Here is a 23,258-nt window from a genome sequence, read left to right as displayed (position 1 = left end):
GAGACCCAATCATCCCAACAAGATGCAAAGGCCATCCAACGGCTTTGCTTGAAGGAGTAGTTTTGGCAAGAGGTCAAGGGTCTTGTCATAGTGGTATTGCCATTGTATAAGGTGCTTCGGATGACCGACATGAAAGGGTCTACCATAGGTCTCCTTTACCACTTCATGGAGGAGGCTTACAAGGAGATTGAGAGATCCACATTTCTTGATGGAGCACCCGATGGTTCACGGTAAACATTTCACCTTATGATTTATGTACATTGTAAGTAGTCTTTTTCCATCTACGGTTCTACCCTTCCATGCTTGACTATCTTTCTCTCTCTCTTTGTAGTGATGTGTTGGAGGACTCTCCAAAGAGAGATGACATTCTCTTCCTTGTTAAAAAGCGGTGGGATTGGATGAGGCGACCAATCCATGGCTTTGCCGCCCTCTTGCATCTGGCTTTCAAAAAGCCATCCATCTTTGCGGATCAAGCACTTCAAGAGGAGCGCGACAAGTACCTTCCAAAGATACTCAATGAAGAACACCATGGAGAGTTTCTCCAAGAGCTCATCAACTATGGAGACCAAAAAGGCACGGCATTCGCTTCCTCGGTGTGTTGGAAGAGGGATTCGTTAGTGAAGCCTCTTTTTTGGTGAGAATGTTTTGGCTATCAATTGCCTCACCTTCAAAGGGTGGCATTGAGGGTTCTTGGACAGGTATATCATATATATTAATAATTATACATAATACCATACCATAAATTATAAATTTATAATCTCAATCATGTCATCATTTGAGATTCATGTGACATAAATCACCTCTCAATTCCCACAATTCAAATCTCATGCCTCTCTTCTATCATCTATGTGCTCTAGGATTGCTCATCGGGTGCATGTGAGCGGAATTGGTCAGCGTATTCTCTTATACACACCAAGATCCGCAACAAGCTTTCTACGAAGCAATTCGAGCGACTTATCTATTGTCGCTCCAATTTACACATGTTGCGGTCCATGCATGAGATGCCAAAGGCTAGGCAGGTAATTGAGTTGGCTACATCATACTCTTTATTTATGCTTTCACATGTATGATGTATGATGTATCATGTGCTCATATTTTTGGCATGCCAAATTGCTAACTCCATTAATCTTCCTGCATGTTGTAAATGACAAATAGGTGAATGTAGATGAATGCAAGCTCTCCATTGAGACTCTTAAGAGTCTCAACAAAGATCGCGATCCACAGGAGGAGCAAATATTTCGAGACCTCTACTTGGAGTTGGAGGAGATTGATCGCCGTGTCTCTCGCACACGGTCCCGCAAGAAGGTGGTTGTGCGAGCTTTGGCAACTAGAGGTAGAGGAGCTTCCACTTCGGTTGCTCGTGGGAGTGGAAGAGCGTCGGCACAGACACCCAGGACCTATCTACGGCGAGGCTCAGGTAGCGGATCTACTATGGCGGGCACCACTATGGAGAATGTGTCCAATTCTAGGCCTGCGGATCCTAGAGAGCCAGAGTTTGATGATGAGGGCAACATCCTTAGTGAGGGAGATTATGGTCTTGCATCTAGTGCATTTGATGCAAGTAGTGATGAGGATGATGCAGCTACCTCTAGCTCAAGCTCGGACCACAACTCCGGTGATGAGAGCGATATGAGCACTTAGAACTCTCTCTTTATGCTTTAAAGTTTGCACCCATGGGCCATGAGACTATGAGTTGTGTCACTACTTTTTTGTATTACTTTTTGTTACTTGTATCTCTAGAGCCTCGACTCTCCACTTATGTAATGAATTATGAAATCAAATGCAATCATGATCATCTTTTTTCGAACATTGCAATTTGCCGTTTCCAATGTCCATGGCCAAATCTTTAATGTTCTTACTTGTAAGACATCTCCTTTAAAACTTAATACTAAGTAGTTACATTACTAAGGTCTATGTCACGACTCATAATAGACTAAAGGCTCTAAAAAATATATGATTTATTTTTTTGCATAGTACGTTACTTCACATACGTCTAACTTTTTTAGTTCGATTGGTACCGCACATCTTCGTACGTGTAACCATCGTACGTGACCGTACGTGTCAACTATGGCTGCGTGACCTTCTCTAGGCCCACCTTCTCGCAGAGGGGGGCAAGATCTTGGACGTTAAGATCCTCGGACGAGGCTACTATCAAATCGAGTTTGAGACCTCTGAGATGGCGTCCAAGGTCATCGCCATGAGCCCCTTGACCATCCGAGCAGTTCGAGCCCACTTTCGACAGTTGAGACATGGTTTTGACCCTGCTTCAGATGTTTTGGTAGAGGAGGCAAACAATCCCACCTCCGTTTGCTTTCCTGGTTTGCGGAGGGAGCACCTACCACTTTTGTCCACGATAGAATCAGCGATTGGGACTGTCCTGGAGACACCTCGCACGGCAGCCTCAGTAGCCGCCATTCCCTCAGTTCGCATTCTAGTTAGGGACACTCGCACTCTCCCGAATCCTCCTTCCTCGGGTGAGTGGGGGTTGGTTTAGACAAAGCGTGGAGTATTCGGGCCTCCCGAACCAGTGCTTCATTTGTCGACAGATGGGCCATCTTGCGAAGGCCTATCCACGGAGGAGGCCCCGACCTACACCACAGACTCAATCCTAGCCTGCAAGGGCTCGCAGCAGCCACAGGCAGAGACACAGAGCACACAGGTAGAGCCACCCTCCGAGCCTGGGGCTCCAACCAAGGAGGGATGGCAGCAGGTTCGTGGTCGACAACGACAGGGGCCATAGCGACAACTTGGCACTCAGAGTGGTCCTCAGGCGCGTACCTAGCAGAAGTGGATTCCCACGGGGAACCGATTCGGTCCTCTTGAGCAGAACGAGGTTCTTGCCCCAGCCCCCACCTGAGCTTCACCCTCGACAGCCCCTCCTCCCCCCGAGTTCACCCCCCTCCTCATCAGCCTCCCCCCCGCCGCCTCTCCCCCTCGCCCCTCTACCTTTGCCGGTCCCCGCCGCCTCTCTTCTCCCCCACCTCCCCCTGCTCCTACACCCCCCCCTCCCGCTCCAGTTCCACAGTCGACCCAGGGGGCAGGGCCATCTCCGGTTGCTAGGAGATCTCTTGGCAACGCCTTTGCCATGAGTCGCTTGGCGCGAGAGGGACAGCCTTTCTTGTCTCCCTTTGCCGCAGTCCCTCGTGGTCTCACGAGCTTCAACATTCGGCGCCAATGGGACTTCTTTGCCTACGACTTTACACGCTTTCTCGGCGACTCCTCATCAGACCTTGAGGCAGCCTGCTTCAGGGTTCATGTTCTGTTCCTTGCAGCTAGGGGGATAGAGGCCTTGGACTTAGCGGTTGCCTTCTCTTTTCCCCTCAACCCCCTCGCCCCCACCTCCCGCTCCAGTTCCACAGTCGACCCAGGGGGCAATGCCATCTCCGGCTGCTAGGAGATCTCTTGGCAACGCCTTTGCCACGAGTCGCTTGGCGAGAGAGGGACAACCTTTCTTGTCTCCCATTGCAGCAGTCCCTCGTGGTCTGACGAGCTTCGACATTCGGCGCCAATGGGACTTCTTTGCCTACGACTTTACACGCTTTCTCGGCGACTCCTCATCAAACCTTGAGGCAGTCTGCTTCAGGGTTCATGTTCTGTTCCTTGCAGCTAGGGGGATAGAGGCCTTGGACACAGCGATTGGCTTCTCTTTTCCCCTTTGCGGCAGGGACCAGACTTGGTGGACTCTCGACTCAGTGTTGGAGTGGCTGCATACACAGGCCCTAGAGTTCTCTCACCACATGGGTGACCTAGGAGTTATAGACATGCTTCAGACTCTATGGCCATTGGCCAAGTTTGCAATGACCCCTCCAGATGCAGCGAGATGTACACATTCATGAGGACTCCTGGACAGAGGAGGTTGCTTTACGTACGGCTCACTCTACTTGGGCTTGGGCCAGACACTCTTTGTAGTCACGCCTATCTAGAGGACCCTTGGATACGGATTACTCCCCATCCAAGCCAACCTCGAAGCTAGCACGTTTAGCTGCTGCGGCAGCATCTGTTCTCTCTCGCTCCCCACGAGGATCGTGTCATGGAACGTGCAAGGACTAGGTGGGCACCAGTTTTAGCATCAGAGGGACCAACTGCGTCAAGAGCTGAATTCAGCGTTGCCTTGTGAGAGGAGAGATTGACCTCCTTATGCTACAGGAGCATCATCTGTGTGATAGCCACATTAGACATTGTGGTCAGCTCTTGCGCGGACGTTATTATACTTTTTGGTCAGCTCCTTTTGGACCTTGAGGCATCCAGGGTGGGGTATGTATAACTATTGCGGATTCTTTGCAGCAGGCCATTGTGGGCAGAGGGATTATTCTGCCAGGCAGGGCTTAGTGGATCATTATGAAGGTTCAGGGTTGCCTTGTGGGCTTCCTGAACATATATGCACCCAATGTGGCGAGTGCACGAGGAGTGTTTTGGTCACAGATTGTTGAGTCTCTGCCATAGGCAAAGCAGTGGTGCATAGGGGGTGACTTCAACATGTTAGAGGACCCTTCTAACAGGATTGGTGGTAGCCATGCTACTGTGCATGGAGTTGAGCTGGCAGCTTGGGAGAGGTTTTGTATGACTGAGGGTTTTAGATGTGTGGCAGCACTCTAGCTTTGTGAGGCCCCCAGACAGCTGACCTTCTCTCGTTCGGACCGCAGAGTGGGAGGAGTGATTCTATCGCGAATAGATCGCTTCTACACTAGTGACCATTTCTGTGACTTGGGTGGGACAGTTGGCATTCTGGCAGGGACTTCTTCTCGGACCATGCACCAATGATCCTCACAGTGATAGATAGACAGAGGAGGGGAAGCACGATGCTTCGCATCCCTGAGAGGGTATTTGCTGGACTCTGCAATCAAAGAGCGAGTAGAGGCTCTATGGACAGAGCTTGGACATGCCGGATTCTCCTATTGACAGAGTGGCCTCACGACTAGCTCAGCTTAGTCCCTTCTTTCTCCGGGAGTCTTTTGCTCGCCTGGCTGCAGCAAGAGAGGAGGAGCAACGTCTCAGACGGGGCATTGCTTCCTTGCAGAGGATGCAGGAGCAGCACCCAGACAGTCCTTGGTTGCAGGAGCAGATACAGCAGGCTCGTCAGGAGCTTGTTAGCACAGAGGAGCGGCGCCATGAGTTTGCTTTCCATCGACAGGCATCTCAGTGGACACAAGTGGGTGACAGAGTGACTGGTGCTTTCTTCGAGGCAATGGACCTCGGCATACGCATGCCAAGGTCAGTCAGTTGAGGAGGCTCGACGAGTCAGTCGCTTCTGAGCCAGAGGACATGCATGCAGTTACTACTGACTTTTACCGTGAGTTACTGTCTGCAAAGCCTCAGTCGGAGCGTCAGGATGCATGCAGGGAGTAGGTGTGGGCACAGATGCCTTGCCTTGTGACTGAGGAGATGCGTCAGAGGCATGAGCTGCCACTTCAGCTTGAGGAGTTGCACACGGCTCTTAGTGCACTCCCCAGTAGTAGCTGTACAGGTGAGGATGGCTTGACTCTTAGTTTTTTCTTGGAGTACTGGGACTTGCTTGGCCCAGATTTCTGTAGTGCTTTTCAGTACATCTTGCACACAGGAGAGATGCCTGACAACATGAGTGTCTCATCTACCTCATTCCCAAGGAGGGTGGCTCCTTGGATTGAGATTCGACAGCGGCGCCCCATCACCATCCTCAACTCAGCCTACAAAATTCTTGCCAAGGCTCTGAGTTTGAGGATCCAGCCACTTCTAGAGAGCCTTATACATGGGACTTAGACAGGTTTTGTCAAGGAGCGCAGTATCCTTGACAACATCTTTACTTTTTGGGAGGCTTCTGCCCTACCGCGGCTCCGGGGTGAGGATCTGGTGATTCTTCTTCAGAGGAACTTTGACGCGACTTTCTGGAGGCTACTCTACGCAAGATGGGCTCCTTAGATGCTTGAATCAGAGCGGTGTCAGCTTTGTACAGACGGGCACACAGTCAGACAAAGGTAGAGGTGATCGTTTCATGCTCACACGTTCGGTCAGACAGAGCTGCCCTCTTGCCCCATTCCTCTTTCTGTTCTATGCTGAGGCGATGAGCAGGTTTTTGGTGTCGCAGCAGGTTGGTCTATGGGCTTAGCACTCCCTATTCGGGGAGATGAGCTACTGGACGCTGAGTTTGCTGACGACTCAGCCTTGTACTTGGATGGCCAAGAGGCCAACCTTCACAACTGTGAGCACGCTCTTGATACCTTCTCTTGTGGATCTGGCGCACTGGTCAACTGGAGAAAGACAGTGGCTTTCTCGGTTGGTAGTGCTCTTGTACCCGATTGGATGCCAGGTGAGGGTTTCAGGTGGATTCCCCTAGGGATTGCAGTTCGGTACTTGGGCTGTCAGGTTGGTTTGGACTTGTCTCCCCAGCAGCAGATTGCTCCCCTCCTCTTGTCTATCAGGAGGAAGTTGTTAGATTGGAGCTCCGCACGACTTTCTTTGGCTGGCAGAGTTGTAGTGGCTAACCAGGCGTTGTTGGCTACTATGTGGTACATCCCTTCTTGCTGGATCTTCTTGAGTTCTTGTATCAGCCAGGTAGAGAGGCTCATCAAGAACTTCCTTTGGTCAGGGCAAGACGCTCAGACAACCCGGGCCAGAGTGGCTTGGTAGGTCATCACTCTTGCTTGTTCAGAGGGAGGGCTTAAATTCATAAACCCAGCACAGCAGAGCATAGCCCTTCTTGGAAAGTTCATCGTCCGAGGACTTCTTCCAGGTGAGGAGCCCTGGAAAGAGTTCTTGCTACAACGGCTTCCTGCTAGGGTGCCTCGGGTAGGAAGCCTCGGGCAACCTTCGACTAGATGGATCTTCACAAAGATGCACAGAGTTGGTTTGACCAGGAGACGGGAGGATCGCTTCGTTGTGGGTTTGCTTCGATCTTGGGAGCACTTGCGACGAGGCCTAGAGCTGCGACAGCCTACTTACACGGATAAGCGGCTGCGACAGCCCCTTGTTTGGAACCCCATGGTTAGCACTCAGAGAGGCCACTTGGTTGGTAGTGTCACAAAGTGATGATGTGGTGGACAACAAAAACCCTAATTTCTGCCAGAAACCCTAAAATTCCTGCAAACCCTAATTTCTACCAAAACCATGATTTCCGAAAAACGCGGAGGTTGAAAAAAAAAAACAGAAAATGATGAGCGACGCGAATTTTGCTTTTTTTTATTTAAAAAAAAAAAGAGAAAAAGACTCTCTAAGAGAGAGAGAGAGAACTGATGCTTTTTATTTTAAAAGCTTTTGGGACTCTGCTTTTGGGCATCCATTGTATCTTTAAATAAGTGGTGAGGGCTTCACTTCTCAAAGCATCTGGACGCAGAGTTTGAGAGTGAAACCCTAACCGCTCTCTTGTACTTTGATGATTGATTAATATAAAAAGAAATACCGAAAGGGGCGCCAGTCTTTGGGGCCAATATCTCTAGGCACGGAACTCCGCCGGGCCAGTGCAAATCTATTGTGATCTGTAAATTGTTTTGAAGTGGTTATTTGGTGCTGTCGCGATTGATTCTTGACTTGGAGTGTCCAAGTCTGTTACAGTGGTATCAGAGCACGGCCGATTTCTCTTCTACGGGAAATCCGATCCCCGAATTTTTTTCTGCGGCACCTATGGCTTCAGGCAATGATCAGTCGACTCCCTCTGCATCTGGAGATGCGCGCAGGGATCACAACGAAGATTCCGGCAAAGAGTATGGCCCCCCTTGGCCTACTTAGGCGGAGTGGCGAGAGATGGAGCGTCACCAATTGATCGGCGATGCAACAAAGATGATGCTCAATTTTGCCAATGACCCGAAGATGGCAAAATATATGAACCAGACCTCTTTGGAAGAGGTACAGATGGAGTGGCAGAGAACCACAACCGCTCCCGAAACCCGCTCTCAAGAAACCTTCTGCCTCCAAGAAATATCCAGAGAAGGAACTAGAGAACGTGGTTGATGCACGGATTGCTCAGCTTTTCAACATGCAAAAGAAAGGCAAAAAGCACAGCAAAAAGCAGCACTGACTTCCCGGGATATTTGGGTCGTCGGTCGACTTTTGACAAGGCAAAGAAACTCAAGAAGCGCGTCAAGTTTGAAGACCTACCCAATTCTTCTTCTGACAGTTCTTCTAGCTCCTCGGATTCGAGCGAAGAAGACAGAAAAGGTAAAAAGCGAAGTAAGAAAAAGGCAAAGAAGGCTACATCTCGCCCAAAGACTGACAGTTCTACTGAGGACTCGTCTACAGACAGCTCAGATTCCGATGACGGAAAGTTTTATGCGAACAAGAAGAATTTTTACAAAGCCAACCAGTATGACTTTCTCGAAGATAAAAGCAAGAAAGTCCCAAAGTTTAAGGAAGGTGGCCACTCGATCAAGTTTGATACTTTTCAGGATACTCAGATGCTTCGAAGGCTGTCTTTTATACAACAGTTTGCATCGCTTTTGCGGGAGGACGCTATTTAGAGCACTCCAAGATTCGGAGAGCTACCTCTTACCTTAAACGGAATGCTCGTACTTGGTGGTCCACGCTTCTTTTAACAAGAGTGCGCCAGTTAAAAGATTGAGCGGTTTACCTTGGGTCTACCTACAAAGATCAGAGATCACTGCTTGGAACAGAAGTCAGCTTCTATTCAGGAGTTGATGAGTCATGCGAAGCGGGGCTTTGCCATTCACTCTGGCAGTCTGACCTACCCCACAGATTAGACCATGACACAACGAGCCGAACAGACTTATGGGAATGAAAGTAGAAAGAAAAAGAGCAACCCAGAGAAAAAGGATGCACGACCCAAGCTTACTCCTGAGGAGAGAGCTTGCGTCATCAGAGAGGGGAAGTGCTTTGGATGCGCGGAACATGGACATATCTCCGCGAAGTGCCCTAAAATGGCAGAGAAAGAACAGAATGATAAAGACGACGACAAATCTGAGAGTTCGAGAGCAGCTGAGGAATGTGGCAGAAAAGGCAAATAGAAAAGCAGAACTGGTACCACATGGCGTGGGACCTGCACCGAATCTAATGAATGAAAGTACAAACTTTGCCGCTTTTGGGGCAAAGTGAAGGATCAAGAAGCTCTTTTGAAGGAGCCAAGGCCAACTTCTTTTCACTTGAAATTGGCGGCTTGATTTGGAATTACGCCCGACAGACTGACGCCACAGGCAGAGGTAGTTCGACTGGCACTCGGATGGGATGTTGCCATTACACCGAGCATTGGCAAACTTTGTTTGCAATGACAGGGGTGTTCAGGGCACGCGAGTGACGTTCTACTCAGGATCCCTTGGTACCACAAGAACTACGTCGTGGTTGACTACCGCGCCGAGAAAGCGACTTTGATAAATGAAGGGCTTAGAGATTGTACTTGATGAACTTCAGTTTCTTACTCATTCTTTTGGGAGACAATTGAACGCTGCATAAAGTTTGAATCTGTTTTGACCTGATCAAAAGAACGCCAACATTTTTCTCCACATTCATGCCGATTGCTTTTCAGAGGGCCTGAAGACCAAACCATTGATCTGATACCTGGAAGCACGCCACCGAATCGGCCACCTTACCGTGTGAGCCGAGTACAGAATGAAAAGATTATGAGCCCCGTGAAAGACCTCTTGGAAACGGGTCTTGTCCAGCCTAGTACTTCACCGTATTGCTCTCCAGTGTTGTTGGTTTTGAAGAAAGACGGATCTTGGAGAATGTGCATCGATTATAGAGCTCTCAACAAATCACCATCGAGAACAGATTTCCGATTCCTAGGATCGATGATATACTCGACAGGTTACAGGGATCCACGTGCTCTAGCAAGATTGACTTGAAGAGTGGATATCATTAGATCAGGATAGCACCGAGAGATGTCTACAAGACAGCTTTTCGGACGACTTTTGGGTTATTTGAGTTTTTGGTGATGCCTTTTGGCTTAACCAATGCTCCTGCGACATTTAACCGGATGATAGACAGGATTTTTCGAGAGTACAGGGTATTTGTTGGCACTTTCTTTGACGACATCATTGTTTTCTCCAAGAATGAGGCAGAACACAGAGATCATCTACTTCAAGTCTTTCAGGCATTACGATATCACACGTTAGTCATTAATGCAAAGAAAAGTGATTTTTTCCTACCAGAGATACACTTTTTGGGACACATTGTGTCAGCACAGCAGGAGTGCAAATGGACCCAGCCAAGATAGAGACTATCCGTGATTGGCCCGATTTGAGGAATGTCCATGAAGTTAGAAGCTTCTTGGGACTGTGTTCGTACTATAGGCGGTTCATACGAAAGTTTGCAGAGGTTGCTTCCCCTTTACATACCTTGACACAGAAAGGAGTACCTTTTTCGTGGGGATCCACAGAGGTGACTGCCTTTCGGACATTGAAAGAGAAATTGACTACAGGACCAGATTTGACTTTGCCGGACTTGCAGAAGTCATTTGAAGTATATTGTGATGCTTATGGTCGTCGTCTGGGTGCGGTCTTGATGCAAGAAGGCCATGTCATAGCTTACGAGAGTCGTTTGTTCTCTAGGCCGGAGATGACAGCACAGATCTATGAGAAAGAGCTTTTGACAGTTATCCATGCTCTTACTCAGTGGCGGCATTACCTACTCGGAGCGGATTTTACTGTCTTTACAGACCATCAGAGTTTGCGCTACTTCTTGTCACAGAAGCAGGTTTCGGAAAATCAGATGCGGTGGGTGAACATCTTGTCACAGTTCCACTTCCAGATTGTCGATGTGCAGGGACAGAACAATGTGGTGTCAGATGCTTTGTCTCGGAAACCGTTGGTTCTGGCTGTTTCCGCGATACATCATAGGAGGTTCGAGGATATGGTCGATCAGTATGCCAAAGATACAGATTTTGCAGATATTTTCACACGGATACGGGATGGGGAGACAGTAGCTGGATACTCCCTTCGGGAAGGCTACTTGATGAAAAAGACTATGTTGATGAAAAAGACTATGTTGTGCGTTACACAGCCGTTGAGGGATAAGGTTATGATTGAATGCCACTGTCCACCTTTTACGGGTCACCGCAGCATTGCTACCACCATGAAGGGCGTAGAGAGATACTTCTTTGGGCCGAGCCTCAAAAAGGATGTGGAAGAGTTTGTGCGCAGTTGCTTGGTATGCCAGAAGGTCAAGTTTGACAGGCATAAGCCACAGGGATTGTTACAGCCTTTACCCATACCCACCCACCCCTGGGAAAGTATTGCAATGGATTTCATTTTTGATCTCCCAAGAACACAGAATGACCACGATGATTTTCCGATTACATGGCACGTCTGAGACGATTGTCTCCGACAGAGACCCCAGATTTATGAGTTTGTTTTGGAAGGCAATTTGGGAGAACATTGGCACGCAGTTGCAGTTCTCGTCATCGTTCCACTTGCAGACTGACGGGCAATTTGAGATTGCCAATTCAGTGATTTTAGATTTATTGAAGTCTTGTATCTCGGATCAGAAGACTCAATGGAAAAAGAACTTACCTTTGGTGGAATTTGCCTACAATAACACGATACACTCTTCGACGGGGAAGACGCCATGTGAGATTGTTGAAAGTTCTGCGAAGGTTCCATCCTTCCTGAGCATGAAGATTAGATATTTGAAGCGGATGAATATTCGCGAGATTTGGATATGGCTATTGCCAAGGTTCGTGAGACTTTGCAGGAGTCTCAATAACGACAGAAAACGGCAACAGATCGCCATCGTCGCGACTTGAAATTGAAGGAGGATGATTGGGTGCTCTTACTTTTGAGAAGGCACACCTACGAAAGAAAAAGGAAAAGGAGAGGCTTTTTCCAAAGCTTAGTATGTGATACTACGGACCTTTCCAGATCACTGAGAAGATAAATGATGTCTCCTTCCGATTGAAACTGCCAGATACTTGGAGGATTCATAATGCATTGCATGTGAGTCTCTTGAACCCTGTTAAGGGTGATGTGCCTGATGATGGGGAGCCTGATCAACAATCCGAAGTGGAAGAAAACGAGGAGATCCTTGTTCCTGAACAGATTTTGGCACATAATGATACGAAGAAAGGTAAAGTCCGAAGGCGGTTCTTGGTTAAATTCAAGAACTTTCCCGCATTTGATGCGAAGTGGATGGAGGAGGAGGACCTAGCAGATACTCCTCGATTGTGAAACTTTACCTCGATGTTTTGGTTTAGCATAGTCTACTCCAAACAGAACCCACAAATTCACCTCGACCGGAGATCTGGTGTAGTGGGATGCACAAGAGGGGAGTCACTCCGCTCCCTTGTCAACAGATGCCTCGATTTTGATACTAAAGTCACTGATGTCTCAGTGAGCTTCAGGGATACTGAGAGCTGACAGTATTCTGCTGGATGACTTTATAAATGGAATTCCTGATTATGATACTGATTTGTTCTTGACTTCTTGTGAGTGCAGGAACTGATAGACGAAATGACTGCAGCATTTTGGTCTACTTGATCTCGAATAGACATGGTTGCAATAGGGATTAGTCAATCGGACATCGATGAGGTCTTGATTGGAGGTCCCGATTGGACCTAGATGTGATTGCTAGCTACATTGCCGATAAATCATGGTCTAAGATCCGAATGAATGTTGAATGTCATGTGATGTCCTGTGATGTCTAGTGATGTCCTGTGATGTCGTGTGATGTGACTGTCGATTTTGTACATGTGCTAGATGTGTGTTCCTAGTACGTAGGTATTAACAGTCAGTATCTGCTAAGACGGTTTATGGCTTTTGTCGGTTTTGCAGGCGTAATCGCGGTCGATTACAATGCTTTCAAGAGGGGGGTACGTCACAAAGTGATGATGTGGCGGACAACAGAAACCCTAATTTCTGCCAGAAACTTTGATTTTCGGAAATCGCGGAGGTTGAAAAAAAAAATTTGGAAAATGATGAGCAACGCGTATTTTGCTTTTTTTTATTAAAAAAAAAGAGAAAAAGACTCTAAGAGAGAGAGAGAGAGAACTGATGCTCTTTATTTTAAAAGCTTTTGGGGCTCTGCTTTTGGGCATCCCTTGTATCTTTAAATAAGTGGTGAGGGCTTCACTTCTCAAAGCATCTGGACACAGAGTTTGAGAGTGAAACCCTAACCGCTCTCTTGTACTTTGATGATTGATTAATATAAAAAGAAATACCGAAAGGGGCGCCAATCTTTGGGGCCAATATCTCTAGGCACGGAACTCCGTCGGGCCAATGCAAATCTATTGTGATCTGTGAATTGTTTTGAAGTGGTTATTTGGTGCTGTCGCGATTGATTCTTGACTTGGAGTGTCCAAGTCTGTTACAGGTAGTCGGCCTCATGTTTCCTCGGGTCCAATGAAGCGGGTCCAGCACGCTCTTTAGGTGACTGGTTACAATTTTCAGGCTTGTCAGAGGAGCTGCAGGGCTTTCAACTACAGGGCATGAGAGGGGTGCAGAGCATGCGCCAGCACATCTCAGAGGCAGTACAAGCTGACTGACTCACACCTCTCAAGTCGGCAACGTCCAGATGGATGGGAGCCTTCACGCGACTAGAGATTCTCATCTCAGTTTGGGCTTGCTCATAGACTGTTCCCTCCCTGTTTTTCCAGTTACAGGGTGAGGGACGCTTACAGCGAGTTGCAGAAGAGGCCCCGCAGGTGGTAGAGTGCTGTTTTCAGAGGATCCGAGTGGTGGGCATCTGTGGGAGGACTTGTGTCATTGATCCTAACCTAGCTGCTCTTGAGACTGGACATTGGAGAGTGTGGGCTTGGGAGTACTGTCCACTGGCATGAGTACAGTGGGATCCTGGAGAGTGGCTTTGGAGGGACCCTTTTCTACAGACCACCCAGGTGTCCCTTTCTTTCAGTACAATGTTCAATTGGGACGTGACATACTGGCAGCACAGAGAGAGGCTCACCCTGTTGCAGCTCCTCATTGGCAGGAGGAGAGTCTCACAGCTGAATTCTTGGCAGCTTTTTGGAAGAGGTTGTGGGACTCCAGGAGTCGAGGCGAGTCACTTTGTTTCAGTGGTTGGTCGCACACAGAGCTACAGCAGTTGGGAGCTGGCTTGTGCATAGTGGTCTCTCGGCCGCATGCGCAGCTTGTGACCATCTTGTGGAGAGTCGACGTCACTGTCTTTGAGACTGTCCCTTGGCACAACAGGTGTGGCTTCGTGTTCTTCGGCTGATGCCTGCTCTCTCCATGGTTCGGCAGTACACTTGGGGGGCAGCTGCTTGGTCCACTCTCACAGGCCCTGCACTTCAGTTTGAGCTATCTTCCACCAGCAGGATGATAGTGATGCAAGGGGGCCGGGGGGGGGGGGGGGGCACTACACTCCAGCCTGCCAAATTTCACCAAAGGTAGATACTTTTCCCATTGAGTTTTCTGATCTGAGATGTAAGACTACAATAAATCTAAAACCATTGAATTGCCAATCTCAGATTGCCCATCAGTCTGCGGGTGGAAAGATGACGAGAACTGCAACCACGTGCCAATGTTCTCCCAAATTGCCTTCCAAAACAAACTCGTGAATTTGGGGTCCCTGTCGGAGACAATCGTCTCGGGCATGCCATGTAATCTAAAAATATAGGCCACAAACAGTCTCGCTAAGTGATCCGCCTTGACTATTTTCTTTACTGGAATGAAATGAGCCTGCTTGCTAAATCTGTCAATAACAGTCCAGATACCATCGTGACCACTCTGTGTTCTCGGGAGATCAAAAATGAAATCCATTGCAATACTTTCCCAGGGGCGGGTGGGTATGGGCAAAGGCTGTAACAATTCCTCTGCTTTATGCCTGTCAAACTTGACCTTCTAGCATACCATGCAACTGTGTACAAACTCGTCCACATCCTTCTTGAGTCTCGGCTAACAGAAGTATCTCACTACCCTTTTCAAGGTGGTAGCAATGCCACGGTGACCCGTAAAAGGTGGACATTGGCATTCGGTCATAACCTTTTTTCCTCAAGGACTGTGTAACGCACAACATGGTTTTCCTCATCAAGTAGCCATCTCGAATGCAATATCCCGATACTGTCTCCCCATCCTGTATATGTCTGAACATATCTGCAAAATCTGTATCTGTGGCATACAGGTCCACCATATCCTCGAAGCTCCTATGATGAATCGCGGAAATAGTTAGAACGAACGATTTGTGAGCCAAAGCATCTACCACCAAATTCTTTTGTCCCTGCACATGGACAATCTGGAAGTGAAATTGTGACAAGATGTTCGCCCACAGCATCTACTATTCCGATAGTTGCTTCTGTGACAAGTAGTGTAAACTCTGATGGTCTAGACGTAAAGACAATAAAATCCGCTTAGAGTAGGTAATGTCGCCACTGAGTAAGAGCATGGATAACCGCCAAAAGCTCTTTCCCATAAATTTGTGTTGTCAATTCAAGCCTTAATAACAATCGGCTATCGTAAGCAATGACATGGCCTTCTTGCATTAAGACCGCACCCAGACTACGATCACAAGCATCACAATATACTTCAAACGACTTTTGCAAGTCCGGCAAAGTCAAAACTTGTCCCGTAGTCAATTTCTCTTTCAATGTCTGAAAGGCAGTCACCTTTGTGGGTCCCCACGAGAAAGGGACTTCTTTCTGTGTCAAACTATGCAAAGGGGAAGCAACCTATGCAAACTTTCGAATGAACCACCTGTAGTAGGAACACAATCCCAAGAAGCTTCTAACTTCATGGACATTCTTCAAATCGGGCCAATCACGGATAGTCTGTATCTTGGCCGGATCCATCTGCACTCCTGCTGACACAATGTGTCCCATAAAGTGTATCTCTGGGTGGAAAAATTCACTTTTCTTCGCATTAATCACTAAATTGTGATGTCGTAATGCCTGAAAGACTTGAAGCAGATGATCTCTATGTTCTGCCTCATCCTTGGAGAAAACAATAATATCGTCAAAAGAAAGTGCCAACAAATAGCCTCTACTCTCTAAAAATCATGTCCATCATCTGGTTAAATGTCGCCGAAGCATTGGTTAAGCTGAAAGGCATCACCAAAAACTCAAATAACCCAAAAGTCGTCCAAAAGGCCATCTTGTAGACGTCTCCCGGCACGATTCCGATCTGATGATATCCACTCTTCAAATCGATCCTGCTAAAGCACGAGGATCCCTGTAATATGTCGAGATATCATCGATCCTAGGAATCGGAAATATGTTCTTGATGGTGATTTTGTTGAGAGCTCCATAATCGATGCACATTCTCCAAGATCCGCCTTTCTTTAAAACCAACAACACTGGAGAGCAATATGGTGACATACTAGACTGGACAAGACCCTTTTCCAAGAGCTCTTTCACTTGGTTCATAATCTCTTCGTTTTGGGCTGGGCTCACACGATAAGGTGGCCGGTTCGGTGATGTCCTTCCAGGTATCAGATCAATGGTATGATCTTCAGGACGAGCGGGTGGTAACTCGCCTGGCAGGCCCTCAGAGAAGCAATCGACATGAGAGTGGAGAAAATCTTGGCGTTCTATATCAAATTCAGACATATTTCTCCTATCCTCATCAGTCAACTCTTCCATAAAGATCAAGTAAACAAACAGACTTGATTTCATTCACTATGAAATGACCGAAGCGGGACAGACTCGCACTTAAGTTTTACATCGAGTACAATAGTTCTTCCCTTCTCTGTGGTCAATGTCGCTTTCCTCACCCGATAGTCGACCACAGCATTGTTCTTGTGGTACCAGGGGATTCCTAAGAGATCATCACAACCTTCCAAAGCATTATGTAAAAGTACTCATGCTTCAAATACTCCTCACAATGCAACCGAAGTTTGCCAATGACAGGTGTAATGGCTACGTCACTGCCGGGTGCCGCTAGACCTGCCTCCGCAAGTGGTCCCATCCGATCGGGAGTGATCTCGAGCCCTACCGCCGATTCCGGTAAAATGAAGTTGGCCTTGGCTCCTCCATCAAAGAAGATCAGGGCTTCTTGTTTTTCACTTTGCCCCAAGCTCGGCAAAGTTTTGTACTCTCGTCCATCGTGCTGGGATCGGTACCCACACAATCTGGAACCAGTCATGTTTTCATCTTGCCTTTTCTTCCACATTCCTCAGCTGCTCTCAAACTCTCAGGCCTTTCGTCGTCCTTGTCGTTTTGTTCTTTCTGTGCCTTTTTAGGGCACTTCGCGGAGATATGCCCCGCATCCAAAGCACTTCCCCTCCTTGATGTAGCGAGCCCCCTCTTGAGGGGTGAGTTTGAGTTGTGCATCCTTCTCTTTCTTTTCTGGGTTGCTCTTCCTCTTTCTACTTTCATTTGTCAAAGTTTGTTCGGCTCTTTGCGTCATGATCTCATCTGTGGGGTAGGTCAAACTGCCCGAGTGAATGGCAAAACCCCGTTTCGCATGACTCATCAACTCCTGAATGGAAGCTGACTTTTGTTCGAAGTAGTGATCTCAGATGTATGTAGGAAGACCCGAGGTAGACCGCTCTATCTGCTCCTTGAACGAGATCTTCTTAAATGAAGAGATGGGTAGAAAAGAGCTCCAGAATCTCTCGCAATAGGCGTCCACTATATCCTTCTTGGTCATCCGAAGATGGTTCCAAGCAGTTCGTATGTCGCGTTCATACTCGAAAGCCAGCCAAGAACAAATAAAAAGCCTTTTGAGTTTCAGCCATTTAATTGGCGTTGTCTTGTTTAACAGAAGCATGGACCACCAAGTTCGAGCATTCCCCTTAAAGTAAAGGCAGCTCTCTGAATCATAGAGTGCTCTGAGTAACGCCCTCCAGAGAAAGCGATGTCAAACTGCTGTATAAAAGACAAAGGCTTCGAAGCATCTCTATAACCAGAAAAAGTGTCAAATTTTATTGATTGTTCACCTTCCTTAAACTCTCTGACTTTCTTGCTTTTTGTCTTCCAGAAAGTCATATTGGTTGGCTTTATAAAAATTCTTCTTCTTTGCGTAAAAGTTGTTGTCGTCAGAGTCCGAACTATCTGAAGAAGAGTCCTATGTAGAACTGTCAATCACGGGGCGTGTCACAAACTGCTAACGTGTCAAAGCCCTGAAGAAGGGAGCCAACTTACAGATGCCGGCCAAGGGGCCTAAACCCTAAGAAGAACATAAAGGAAGTAAAATAAAGAAGGACCCACACACAAACTCACGCAAAAACTCATGACGTGGCAGCTGTACCGACGCTCCGCGTTTTACATTGAATGCTCACGTGGCAGTTGTACGGAATTCCGCAAAGCGCGCTGGTAGCTTTTTGGCATTGTTTTTGGACCAAAAGCTTTTGAGTTTTGAAGGATTTTCACTAAAACTGCTTTTCAGGCCAAGGGCCTTTAAATATGAGGTTAGGGCTCATTCTCTGGCATGCTTCCTCGCAAAGGTGAAGAGTCTGGAGTACCAGCTTGTACTGTGTTGATGCAATATAAAGAAATACCAAAGGGGCGCCAAGGTTTGGGGCCAATACTCTCTGGGGTGGAATTCCACCACTCCGTGTCGTGTGTCGTCTCTCTGTCTCTTAGTTTTGTATTTATTGAAGTGTTAAAAGTATGTTTAGTCTGTTCTTTTCTATTGGCACATGGTGCCCGACTTGTGACAGGGGGAGATTTAGGCTTCTTCATCTTTTTCTTGCCCTTTCAGAAGCTTTGCTTTTTGGTTCGCTTTTTGCCTTTTCTGTCTTCTTCGCTCAAGTCAGAGGAGCTAGAAGAACTGTCAGAAAAAGAACTGGGTACTCCTTCAAATCGAACACGATACTTCTGCTTTCTTGTCGATTCAAAGGTATACTGACGACCCAAATAACCCGGGAAGTCAGCGCCTTTCTTCTGCTTTTTGTTGTGCTTTTTAGCTTTGTTCTGCGCGTCAAAAAGCTGAGCAATTCGTGCATCGACCACCTCTTCTAATTCTTGCTCTGTGTACATCCTGGGAGTAGGAGGTTTCTTCAGAGCCGGTTTGAGGGGTGGTTTTGTGGTCTGTCGCCACTGCATGTGCACCTCATTGAGAGAAGTCTGGCTCATATATTTTGCAAATTTTGGATCCTTCGCAGAATTAAGCATCATCTTTGTTGCATCACCGATCGATCAATCGCCGACGCTCCATCTCTTCGAGCTCTACCTGAGTAGGCCGAGGCCGGTCGTACTCCTCGCGTGAATCTTCGTTGTGATCTCTTCCCGCATCTCCAGATGCAGAGAAAGTCGACTGATCTTTGCCTGAAGCCATAAGTGCCGCGTAAAAAGGATCGGATTTCTTGTAGAAGAGAAATCGGATGTGCTCTGATACAACTGTAACGGACTTGGACACTCCTAGTCGAGAATCTACCGCAACACCACAAATAATTACTTCCAAACAATTCACAATTCACAATTGATTCGACACTGGCCCAGCGGAGTTCCGTGCCTAGAGATATTGGCCCCAAAGACTGGCCCCCCTTTCGGTATTTTTTTTGTATTAATATGCAACTCAAAGTACAAGCAAGTCGTCGGGACTCGCTCTCAGACTCTGCGTCCAGATGCTTTGAGAAGTGAGAGCCCAAAGACTCTTTTAAAGATTTACAAGGGATGCCAAAAGCAGAGTCCAAAAGCTGAAATTAAAAGCTGTCCAATAAAGCACTTTCAATTTCTTTCTCACAAGCTCTCTTGAGCTAAAATAAAGCAAAAGGCTTTCTCTCTCTCATCTCTTGCGTAGAAAAGCAACCCACACTGCATAGCCAGAAAAGCAGCCGAGGGCTTTCGCAATTTACGCCGCAAAACGCAAGCGTTCATACAGCATGCAACGTGTCATCATTTCGGGTCGGATTCTGCGGACCTGTCGTACTGCAGTGCCACGTCAGCATTTTCAGCCCGCCAAGGGGTCCTTGCCAGAGAGTGTGTGTATACTGGGCAGCCACGTCACCTAGTTGTGACATATAGCAAGTAGCGCCCCAGTTGTCTTTGATCTCGAGGTACCCGCATAAGCTCTGCATTTGCAAACAAAATGCTCCTCACTCTCCACTTCCTCTTTGCATACTCTACACACACTCTCCTCCCTGGGAATGTCATGAACTCGCCCCACCTCGATCTGCAGTCTGTGTGCTGACAATATGAACTGACAAATCGCCACCCGTGAAAAGTGTGGCATGCAGGTGTCCATATAGCGCGGTCGCTCTATAAACCCGTCCTCCAGTATGGTAAGAAAATGGTCTCTGTAGTGTGACATCTTCCGTCGGAGGGGATATATGATCCAAGTTTCTCTGATATAGAGTTGCCAGAGATCCTGTCGAATCACTATGTTTCTCTCACTACATGAGAGATGAAGCTGGGGGGATTCATGGTCGCACTAGAAAGGTGGCAGACTCTCCGGCTCAAGGCCGTGTGCTCCGAACCATGCTCTAATCTGTGTGTACCATGCTCTGTGGTATCCAGCCTCTAATATTTGTATAGTTGACAAGTGCTCCTCATGTGAGTCTGTCGTTCGGGAGCTCTCTCACTCTCTAGATGAAGTAGACCGTCCAGCAGAGTGCCTCCACTACCATGTTGGGGGGGGGGGGGGGGGGGGGGGGGGGGGGGGGGGGGGGGGGGGGGGGGGGGGCAAGCTTTGCCTTGATGAGGTCCAACGGTACTGTGTGTTTGCCTCAAAATAGGCGAGAAATCATATAGATCTATGATCTTTCAATCCGTGCCCATTGGCTATCTATCAAGCCAGGTGCCCACATTGCTGCTGCATACATCAAGGCTGGAGTGACACCCCTTCGTGCGGGGTTTCCGAAAGTGTGTATGTGTGTGTGAGTTGATTTCGAGGTTCACTCTCCGCCATCACGCAGTGTCCAGATAAGGTTTAGGTTTCTGAAAGAGACACATGAGAGTCCGGAGCGGATTCTACCAAAGATCCAGGGCTTTCAATGGGAGTCCTCACATCGAGAGAGCATCCGTCAACACACCACACGAGGGTCGGGAGGGATGCCTATACTCTTCAAACACGGACTCCGGAGCAGGATACAGATTGTTGCACGAGACCCACAAGTTCGTTACCTCTCGATCCGCTTTGAGCTATCACAAGCCAGGACTATCTACATCGCTGTCAGGTGCACCGGAATTAAAATGGTAAAGATCTAGTTTTACACTTTCACAAAATCCTTTCCTTCTTTTCTTGCATTAGTGAACACTTTGTGCTTCAATGAATGTTCCTTTTATGTTCCCCTGAAGAGAGGGGTTGAGAGAGTGCAATAGAGATGTGTAGAGGGAGAGAGAAAGAGAGAGAAGAAGAGAGCGACACCCGATGGGGTCCCAACCAACCCTCTCAAGGGCCCCCCACACCGTTACCAATGTGGTATTTGCTTTAGATTGCGTAAATGGAATGTATACACAATGCAATACCTCAATGCAGACTCTACTGACTTGACGACGACAAATCACCGCGGTAACTCCTCGGGAAAAAGCACCTCCGGGGCTAATTTGATGCACCTTTGGATCCTTCTCGATGTGGGATTGCGGATGGCCACCAAGGTAGATTTGGGGCTGATTTGCGCTCCCAATGTGAGAGGAATGAAGGGCTGAATGATGGCTGCAAAAACGGAGATCTGCGACAAAAAACGCAGCAGATCTCTCGCGTAGAGCAGGGCTGAAACGTAGATCTCGATGACGGCGATGATGGGCAGCAAAGTGGCACTCGTTGCCGGCAAGGGAATGGCCGAGAGGAGGCTCGATGGGCTGCCGAAGTACCGGACCGGGGCTGAAAATGCCAAGGGCTGAATTCTGAAAACGCTGGCTGCTCCTCTTCACAAACGCTGGGCTGATCTGCAGTCCCTAAGAATGAATAATAGCGCTAGCTCCTTGGGTGCCTTTATAGGGTTGGAATAGGCCTTAAGTAATTATTAGGGCACGTGTCCACCAGTTTTCCCAACAAATAAATCATAACATGATTTATTAAAAATTGGTCCAAACTTGGTGAGATTGTCGCACATTTGCCCACCTGGGAATCCGATCGACAAGCGGTCTAGCACGTCGGATTCCTCTAACCACCGTAGTGTAATAACATCTGTCAAAACACATATACAAACCATTTATGCAAAAGGGTTCCAAACTAAAAAACCTAATCTAATGGACTTGTCCGGACATGCAGGTCCTGCGAACAGGCTCACAAAATTGCCCGTACTAATCCTCCTAGGATTCTAGACATCCCTATCTAGGAAGAAGGGGAAAACTGGCTCTAGAAGTCGATGAAGTATGTCCATGTGGCACACAGAGCCGTGTACACGTGACAATCGCCCTCTACTACTTCGCCCCCTGAGGATCCAGATTTACTACTACAGAGACGGCAGGGGAGAGGGAGGAGAGACCATCCCCATACACATGCCTGTCAGATGAGATTATGGAGTACTCTACACTAGGGGGAGTCACCTCCTCAAGCCTCTCTGAATGTGTCCATACATCCCCATTGCAGTTCCAAACCGCGAGGTGGATCTCCTCATGTGTCCCATAGGCCGAGTCTCTATGCGATGGTCTTGCCATCAATGATGACCCTACCATCTCGGTATACCGCCTCCTTCCCTTCTTTACGAGTTTTCTTGACTCTAGGCATGCATGCTTGGTGGTGGTCCTGTTCCATCTTTGTGAGGTCGTCGTCAAGGTAGATAGGGGGCCCTACGAGCCCTCTCAGGATAACCCTCTTTCGGATGAAGGATGTTCGAGAGTCGAGACTCCTTAGAGGTGAATTGGAGGATGAGGACTCTTTTTTGTGGATCTTTGCCAGCTCTCCAAGCTTTGGAGAAGGGTGGCCCCTTTTCTTCTTTGTACCCGAGCTTCATGCATAGGGCTTTCCCATCATTCTCGAGTGCGGACCCCTCTTCTTCTTTGATGTCAGTCACTTGCGGCGGGCTTGTCGCATCTTCTCTTCCTCAATGGTTTAGTGCATGATGAGCACTTCATCTATTTGGGCTTCCGCTTTCGCCTCCTTTTTTATCTTCTTGAACTTCAACCCATCCTTCCTTGGTAGCCTCCAATTTGTCGTCGATGCTTGCCGTGAGAGCTTTGGTGATCTCCTCCTTGAGGGCTTCCTTGGCTTCCGTTTTGGTCTCTCGTTCTTCGGTGGTGAGGGATGCGATAGAAGCACGGAGGAGGTCAATTTGCTCCTTAAGCTCTTCCTTTCCTTTCTTCCATTCTTCTTCCTCCTTCTCTCTCTTCTCCTCCCACTTCTCCTTCTCCTTCTTCCATGCTTCCTTCTCCTTGGTCAATCCTTCGACCTCTTTCTCAAACTTGTATAGCCGGTTAGTGAAGACATAGAGGATATCCACGATGTACGAATTCTCCGGCTTGGTCGCCTCCTCCTTCGCAGCGTTCTTCCGCATGTCGGCCCTTTTCGCGGGGGGGGGGGGGGGGGGGGGGGGGGGGGGGGGGGGGGGGGGGGGGGGGGGGGGGGGGG

The 23,258-nt window shown here is 48.1% G+C and overlaps 2 protein-coding genes across 3 annotated transcripts in view; one reads left to right on the top strand and one right to left on the bottom strand.

The window, feature by feature from the left end:
• Window positions 1-23,258, bottom strand: part of G4 (UbiA prenyltransferase family protein) — a 110,025-nt gene that overhangs the window by 17,188 nt on the left and 69,579 nt on the right. The window lies entirely within an intron of this gene.
• On the top strand, window positions 641-2,882 carry LOC147433576 (uncharacterized). The gene is made up of 3 exons (XM_086489747.1): window positions 641-698; window positions 858-876; window positions 1,470-2,882. Exons 1-3 carry the CDS (start codon window positions 641-643, stop codon window positions 1,639-1,641), a joined length of 249 nt encoding a protein of 82 aa, XP_086345873.1. The 3' UTR covers window positions 1,642-2,882.

This window comes from Adiantum capillus-veneris, chromosome 19, assembly GCF_014529385.1.
Source record: "Adiantum capillus-veneris isolate H3 chromosome 19, ASM1452938v2, whole genome shotgun sequence".
Taxonomy (NCBI): Eukaryota; Viridiplantae; Streptophyta; class Polypodiopsida; order Polypodiales; family Pteridaceae; genus Adiantum; species Adiantum capillus-veneris.
This window is presented reverse-complemented; position numbering and strand designations above follow the sequence as displayed.